The sequence below is a fragment of the Protobothrops mucrosquamatus genome, unplaced genomic scaffold, assembly GCF_001527695.2.
Source record: "Protobothrops mucrosquamatus isolate PMUCROS unplaced genomic scaffold, P.Mucros_1.0 scaffold468, whole genome shotgun sequence".
Lineage (NCBI taxonomy): Eukaryota > Metazoa > Chordata > Lepidosauria > Squamata > Viperidae > Protobothrops > Protobothrops mucrosquamatus.
The window spans coordinates 170382-178771 of record NW_015386789.1 but is presented as its reverse complement, the minus strand read 5'-3'; the positions used below and the strand labels follow the sequence as shown (position 1 = coordinate 178771).

At 41.0% G+C, this 8390-nt stretch overlaps 1 protein-coding gene across 1 annotated transcript in view; it reads right to left on the bottom strand.

The window, feature by feature from the left end:
- Positions 1-4820: 4820 nt before the first annotated feature.
- Positions 4821-8390, bottom strand: part of LOC107288001 (synaptophysin-like protein 1) — a 26950-nt gene continuing 23380 nt past the window's right edge. The window contains exon 5 of the mRNA XM_015816573.1: positions 4821-5251. Within this exon, the coding sequence (XP_015672059.1) occupies positions 5120-5251 (132 nt within the window). The 3' untranslated portion in view covers positions 4821-5119. The remainder of the gene's footprint in view (positions 5252-8390) is intronic.

Genomic DNA, 8390 nt, shown 5'->3' with positions numbered 1-8390 from the left:
AAGAACTTTTAATGTTAGGTTCAGGTTTACAAATCTGGCTTTCATGTAGCTTGCTGCCAAAGCGTGCTTTGAGCAAAGAGCTCTATTAGAGTGATGTTCAGTGAGGGGAAGGTGTTAAAATATTATTTTAGGGGATCACTGTCTCACACAAGTTTGAGAACTTCTCGGTTAACCCGAGGACTGCTAAAATGGGCCTTTTAAATCTTGTCAACAAGAGAGATTCCCGAACCTCTATTGGAAACCAGGGACACACTTCAGGAGAGGCCCCAAATTTTGAGAAGCTCTTGTTTAGGCCAAGAATAAGATTCCCAACAAGATCTATGGCCCAGACAATTCCTAACTTGCTTTGGTCCCTGTTCAGTTCTCTTCTCTAGGCACGCCAACCAAAGATAATTATAGAAATGTTCACATATGGACTTCACATATATTTCCCTGTCTCTGCTATTCATAGACCTACACAGGAATCAAATCCTCCCCCCTCCCACACCCTTTGGCTTCAGGATTTCACTTAAACCTTGCCTACAAGCTATCGAACATACCGTTTCCCCGAAAACCTTCTTTAATGCATTTTGAAAATGGCAGGTTTGAGGCTTGCCAGCTATCATTTTAGGAACTAAATCCTGAAATCTTTGTATATTTGTATATTTACTCCCATTTTTGTGTTCAGATACTTTAGGAACAAGAACTTTGCTTCCTTACCTGCTTTCAAATAAAATCAGGTAACTGGCAGATCAAAAAGGCACAGAAGCATGGTAAAATGTTGAAACCAAACTGTACAAACTCTGCAAACTAGAAAGCAATTGCAACTGAAGCTATTTGATCAGTGAGCAAAGTATGTTTATTAAACCAGTTGTGCACAGAACATATACATTCCCAAATAATTCTGACGAGACTGGAGGAAATGCTCAAGGTGTATACATGAACTTTTTTAATATATTTATATATGTGTGTGTGTAACAAAGCATTTGGCCTCAGTCTCCAACATAACAAGATGCAAAAGGCAGATATTGGCACATCAACTGTAATTCCAAATGTGTTCAAGCTGATCAGGAATATAAGGCCATAGTTGCAAAACATGGAATTCCCTGCAAATGAATGAATAGGGCACAGACAGCTTTATATTGTTTTATATACAGGGGAGGGAAAACATATAAAATGAGCTTTTATTTGTGTTACTTACAGGGATTTTGGAGAGAGCTCTACTTATCAAGTGATAAAATATACAGCAGAAGAAGTTAGCTCTGTTTTATTAGCATTCTTCTCCTTCCAAATATTCTTGCTTTCAGCATTTCAAGGGAAGCAGCAGCAAATCTGCATAGCTAAATGGGATTTTAATTGCATCCAGTGTCTGAACTGCTGTACAAGACCTGAATTTAGACTGAGGGTCTCTCTCATGGTTAGCTTTTGCTCTACAGACTGAGTTGTAACTAGCACTTTTTTTTAATCACTTCCATTTAGTGGTAGCAAAGCTGCAAGGTATTTTAGGAAATGGAACAGAAGATGGAATCAGCTGGAAAGAGGACCAGCCAGTTATAATTCTGACATTCCCATAATCCTGCCCCCGAAAGGTGCTGCCCTGGGATGACTTCTGGGGGAATTATGGGAAGGAAAGTCAACCTAACATCCTAGATCAGTGTTTCTCAACCTTAGCAACTTTGAAGATGTGTGGACTTCAATTCCCCGAATTCCCCAGCCAAGAGTTGAAGTCCACACATCTTAAAGTTGCTAAGGTTGAGAAACACTGTCCTAGACCAGGGGAGGGGAACCTTGGCTCTTTTATGACTTATGGACTTCAACTCCCAGAATTCCTGAGCCAGCATGGCTGGCTCAGGAATTCTGGGAGTTAAAGTCCACAAGTCATAAAAGAGCCAAGGTTCCCCACCCTTGTCCTAGACCAAGGTTCTAAACTTCCTCTCACGTCCGCAATGTAATAGGAGATGCAATTTCACCCACCCCTTGGTATGTGCTTTCCAAATTTAGGCCAAAGGGTCTCTCTGGAATACTTTCACCGAACCCTCACGAAGATTCATTCAATGTTGGTCCAAGATTTGTGTGCCAAGAGATCAATTTTCACAGCTAGGATGGACAGAACCAACAATGTTGCCAAACTGGAAGTCCACTTCCTTCAGCACCACCAACTGGCCAAACAAGGAATTGCAGCTATCCAGGAAAACTAAGATTACCTAGCTAAATGACTATCGTGTTTAGTGACCGTTTGAAGTTTCAACGGCACTGAAAGAGTCATTTTACATCAATCCTTGAATCTACAACTGTTGCACTGTCCCATAGTCACCTGCACACTTCACTACCAGCTTCCAATAAGAAGAAGCCAGCAATAAAATTGCAAGTTGTGATCATGTCATGTCTCTCTTAACAGCTGAATGGAAAGTGAACACTGTAAGCCAGGGGTCTTCAAACTTGGCTGGCTGGCTCAGGAATTCTGGGAGTTGAAGTCCACAAGTCATAAAAGGGCCAAGTTTGAAGACCCCTGTCCTATACCATTTCAGACAAATGTTTGTCCAAACACTACGCCGTCCCATTCACCCAACTGTATATTCTGCTCAAGCCAGGAACAAACAGATAGTACGACAAGTCTGTTAACAAGCGTAATGATGACACTGACATGACAATGAGTTTTCCCCTAAACTCCCTAATGTTGGCGAAACACTATTTTTAATAAGTATGCTTGTAGTCCTAGCTTTCACTGTCCTGCAGTAAAATTAAGAACAGCGATTTCCCCCCCCCCCACTGGGACATGAGAATAAGATGGATTTTACAAAAGATTGATCTTATATAGACTACTGGGGGGGGGCAGATTAGGTGCTGTCCCTAACAAAATATAAAAATTGAAGGTTTAACTGCAACATCTTACCATGAAAATAATTGTAAATGAAATAAAGACAATGAAGAAAGTAAATGCAAATTATATTAAAAGGGGAGGAAAAAATCATACAAGCACATCTAGGCATGAATAGGAATCAGAGCAAAAACTGATACATGGCTGATCACATTGTCCATTATTTTAAGAATCAATCCAAAGAACACACACATGTTCTTTACGTAAGTTTGCAATCAGAAACTTTTGTGGATTTCCACAACCATGGTGGAATACCTTGGCAAAGCAAGTTGGTAATAAAGGCACATCCAAGGCAACAAAACAGCAGCGAATGGGGCAAATTCATACATGGCAGAATGAGAAACATGATTAAAGTTAGCATAAATGGACTGATAATATTACCTAGTGTGGTAATGAAACGTCTTGCAAGAAAACCACCATGCTCAGAGAGCACCAAGGACCCCACACAATTCAACCTTGAGCTACAAATATCCTCTTCTATTGGTAGTTAGAATAAAAAATAAAAATCATGCAAGATACATTTTCACTTCCAGAGATTCTGTCTCTTCATTTCTGGTATTTGACATCATGACAAACAGAACCTCAACTTCTAGCCAATTAAAAAAAAAATTTAAAGCCAAATATTTGGATGATGGTATTAAAACCAAGATCTCTGGAAAAATGTGCCAGAAAAACCATCCCCTCCAAACCTCACACCAAATTCTGCAATCACAACCAGAAAATATAGGAGATGACCAGGCTGAGCTGGAGGGAGGGGTCAAACACACCATCAGTCTTGAGTCCCTTTGTGCCCACAAGAAATCTAAGTCCAGCCCATCTTGAATTCCTTCCCCTTGGCCGTTAATAGTTCAGATTCTTGCAGAGAGCTCAAGATTACAATAAATCTTTAAACCCATTTGAACTGTCTGGATCTCCTGAATTTCCTGGTGCTTGACAGAAAAAAAGCAATTGTCAACTCCTTCACAGTGTGATTTCTCTCCCCCCCCCCATGCTTCTGTACAGTTTATATAAAGCCCTGATTCTTTGGCATATAGATTTTGCTTTGGGTTGGATCGAATATTTTTTTAAGAGGAAAAAGCATAAATTCACAGCCTTGAGTGATGCTGATCATTATTTTACAGGATGTCTTGTCTGCCAGAAGGACTAGAAATTAAACTCTTGTTTAGAATCCCTTTCAACAAATTGGAAGCCACGATCAGACATCATCACCTTTCCTGCAGGTTCCTTGGATTCATCAGCAGAATTCACTGCCATCCTGCACCATTATTTTTCAGCCACGCTAAGCAAGTGAGTGACATTTGAGGAGACCCCTTCCAGCTTGTGAAAAGAAGCAGAGTAGTCCTAATCTGAATTCAAGTGTCATTAACAAGCTAATTAAATACAATCTGCAAGATCACTGCCCATGGGTTTCACAACGTTCAACAATATTCAGGATTACAACTCAGTGGCCTATTTTATTGCAGTTGCACCAAGGCTATGAGAGGGGTTGTGGTGGCTGTGGAGCTTCAAGCTGTGCAGCCGCTTTGGGGAACCTGGGGCCCTTTAACTACATAACATGCAATATGCTCACAAGGGCCACATTAGCCAAGTCTGTTGGGTTTGTAGATAAGAATATTGGGGAGGGGGCAGGAAGACCAACTACCAGCATTGTAAGTCATCTAGCTTTAAAGAACTCCCAGAGTTACGGTTGATGTAAACCGATTGCAAAGCCCAGGCATTTATGCATTCTGGACAGCAGTCAGAAAGGCAAGATCAGTATAAAACTGGATGCTTTAAGCGCAACTCCCTTCTGGGGAATCCAAAGGTAGGATCCTAAGCATGCTTACTTGACAGTCAGTCCCACTGAATTCAGGGGGGGGACTTCCTTCTAAGAAGCAGACGCTGATAGGGGTGGCACTTCATATCAAGCGGGACAACTCAACCCTAATCACACACATGACAAACTGCCTTTGATCAATTGAAATGCTGCCCACTCAATCTTTTATTAACATGGTGGAGCTTTCGAACCCAAGACAGCAAAATCCCCTTTTTCAATGCAGAGAACAAGCTTTCATGCAGCGTAATGGTCCTCATGCATGGTGTCACTTTCGGTTCTGTCCTCGGCATGGGAGCAAAAACAAAACATGAAACCCAAAAGGGAAACCCATCAATTTTTCACACAACAATTACACAGTGGAGGAGGGAGGAGAGGGAAGGTAACAGCCACGAGGATCATCCTGAGGCGAGAGGTGCTTTTCCATACCAAAGGCCTTTTCAGACTCTTCACATCCCTGAAGGAGACGGAGAACTGGTGTCGTTTGGAGAAGCGCTGGAGGGAGGCTTATGTAGGTTAGTTTCCTTGTAGACAAACCAAGCGTTGCCAGCCCACAGAATCAGGTTGAGGAAGCCAACAACCTAAGAGGAAGAAGAACGTGGGAAAGGTAAAATTTTTAGGCCTAAGCAGCCCACTTTATTTCAAATGGATTGGATGATCCAGCAGAAAATTGAAGCAAAGGCTTTGATTCCAGCTTCCGAAAGTGGTGGAAATGTATTATTCACTACCTCCAAACAATATATTTGACACACGATATTGTATAGTTCAGGGGTAGGCAACCTTGGCTCTTTTATGACTTGTGGACTTCAACTCCCAGAATTCCTGAGCCAGCCATGCTGAGGGGAAAGGGAGACGTTTTCGTGCTGAGCCATGCTGGCTCAGGAATTCTGGGAGTTGAAGTCCACGAGTCATAAAAGAGCCAAGGTTGCCTACCCCTGGTATAGTTGAATGTTATCACACATTAGGATTACAGGTAATTCTCAACTCGCAACCATTCATTTAGTGAGTATTTGAAGTTACGATGGCAGTGAAAAAACTGACTTACAGCTAGTCCTCGCACTTACAACCGTCTGTCATGCAATCAAAATTCAGCCGCCAGATAACCAGAATGTATTCTTAATAGCAGAATTCTGGGGTCATGTGATCACCATTTGCGACTTTCCCAGCAGACTTCCAAAAAGCAAAGTCAACTGGAGAAACCAGATTCGTTTAACGACCATGTCATTTGCTAACAACCATGGTAAAAAGCTCATAAAATTGGGTGTGACTCAGTTAATGCCCACATGGCTTAGTGACAAAAGTTCCAGTCTGAATTGTGGTCATAAGTCAAGGACTACTCATACAATTTTAAAGTTGTGCTTTTGGGAATCACAATAGATACTGCATGGATGTTATAAAAGCAATGTTTTTCAAACTTAGCAATATTAATATGCGTGGACTTCAACTCCCAGAATCCTCCAGCCCCATCTTCAAACTGCCAAATTTGAAAAACACTGTTATAAAAGTACAGGTAGTCCTTGACTTACAACAGTTTGTTTAATGACTGTCCAAAGTTACAATGGCATTGAAAAAAAGTGACTTATGACAGTTTTTCACACTTAACGACCACTGCTGCATCCCCATGGTCATAGATCAAAATTCAGACGCTTGGCAACTGACTCATATTTATGACAGTCACAGCCTCCCAAAGCTCCTGAGATCCCCTTTTGTGACTTTCTGATGAGATTCACTTAACAATTGTGTTACTAATTTCACAGTGATTCACTTAACAATCGTGGCAAGAAAAGTTGTAAAATGGGACAAAACTCACTTAACAAATGTCTCACTTAGCAGCAGAAATTCTGGGCTCAATTGTGGTCATAAGCAGATGACTACCAGTATTGAAAGATAGCAGCTAGGTTTTTGATACCGAGTTGTTTGAATTAAGGGAAAAAGGCAAAGTGACCCAAAACTGGAGATCATTGACCAAATATCCCAGTGAGCAAAATTCACACCTCTGAAATAACCGCCTGTGTATTTCCAGGGGTGAACAAACCATGGTTTGCATAAGGTCCCTGAAGCACCACAATGAGGCATCTTCACTTCCCCAGAACTGCATGACCAACATTTGGTAACAGAGGGTTAAAAATGCGTGGCACGTTTGCCAACTGTTTCACATCAGGAAACAAAACTAAGATATGCCAGTAAGATATCCATGGGTTGCAATAGGTTCAGCCCATGGAAAGCAGTTAACAATAAAAATGGAAAGGCTCAGAATATGCTCCCCCTAAAAATAAAATTGGCTCCCTTCATTTGTATGACATTTTGACAACATGGCCCTCCTGGGTCTTGCATGAGCTGCTGGAATCCGTGCCAAAAAAAATGTGTCTCCAGTTACAAAAAGTTGTGATGAATGTTATCTGCTTTAGCCATGGCATTTCATCCTGGTCACCTTCCAGAGAAATTTCCCTACCACGTTTTCCCTTAATATTCCTGATTTTATAAAACAAACATCTCCTTGATTTCTTTTCTAACTCAAAAGGACTCTAAGCTTTTATTCGAGAACATATATTTTTTATTTTACTTGTAAAATTTATCAGCTGCCCATCTTGCCTCGAGGTAATTCTGGGCAGCTTACAATCATAAAAGATAAAATATATAAATTAAAAACATAAGTTAGTACAAAATGTCAAACATGCAGCACAATAAAAAGGTGGGGAGGGGGGAGCAGGATGGTGGGGGAGATGGGATCTGTTCTTAATCGATCCACCATCTCCACTAATATAGACAAAATATAAAAACAAAATCAAACGGCTGAAAGTTCTGCCTGAAAAGGGAACATGTCTAAGCAAAAGGGCTCTTTTGCAATGGAACACATTTTGATGTACGCAACAACATACAGTGCCAAAGACAGACTGCCCCATCTTGAAATTCTGTCTTGCAGAAGAAAACACACAAGGCATCCCAAAGGAGTGTGTGGCAATGCAGAAAATGAGATACTAAATCCTCACGGAGAGAAATCCATTTGAACCGCTGATAATTGAAAGATCCAGCAGAAGCATTTTCATTTTGAACAGACAGGTAGTTCTCAATTTAGGACCGTAATGGAGCCTGCCAATTATGGCTGTTACGTCGGGACAGTCTTAAAGCAGGCCATCACGTGTCTGACCCTATTTTACAGACTTTTTCATAGATTTGCAGTTGTTAAGCAAATCACCATGGTCGTTAAGTGAACACTATGTTAGTTAAGTGAACCCATCGTTTTAGCCGAAAACTGGAAGTAAAGGCCGGTTTTCAGCAAAAAATGTCTCAAACTGCGGTCATGCGACTTACAGGATACTGCAAATAACTATAATTGCAAGCCATTTGAAATGCAATCACGTGACCGCGGGAGTGGAGGTGGGACAGCCACTGGAACTTCAAAACTGGACTGTAAATATCTTTTGGGAGGGTCAATTGTAAGTCTGAAAGGTCACTAAGTGACCAGTTGCAAGTTGGGGACTGCTTGTATAGTATTTCCTACAAAAGTCACGCCCCCTTTCCAAAACATAGTTCTAAAAATTTTAGAACACAAAATTCTCAAAGTTGAGCGTATGGAACCTAGCCAATTTTCATATTTCTCATCATGCCCTAAGAAGTTGTGTATGAATTCAATTTTCAAGCATGCCCAAACATGCTCTAGTAGTATGAAACACACCTCAGAGAGGCATGTTCCTAAATAAATACAAAGAACGCTTATTT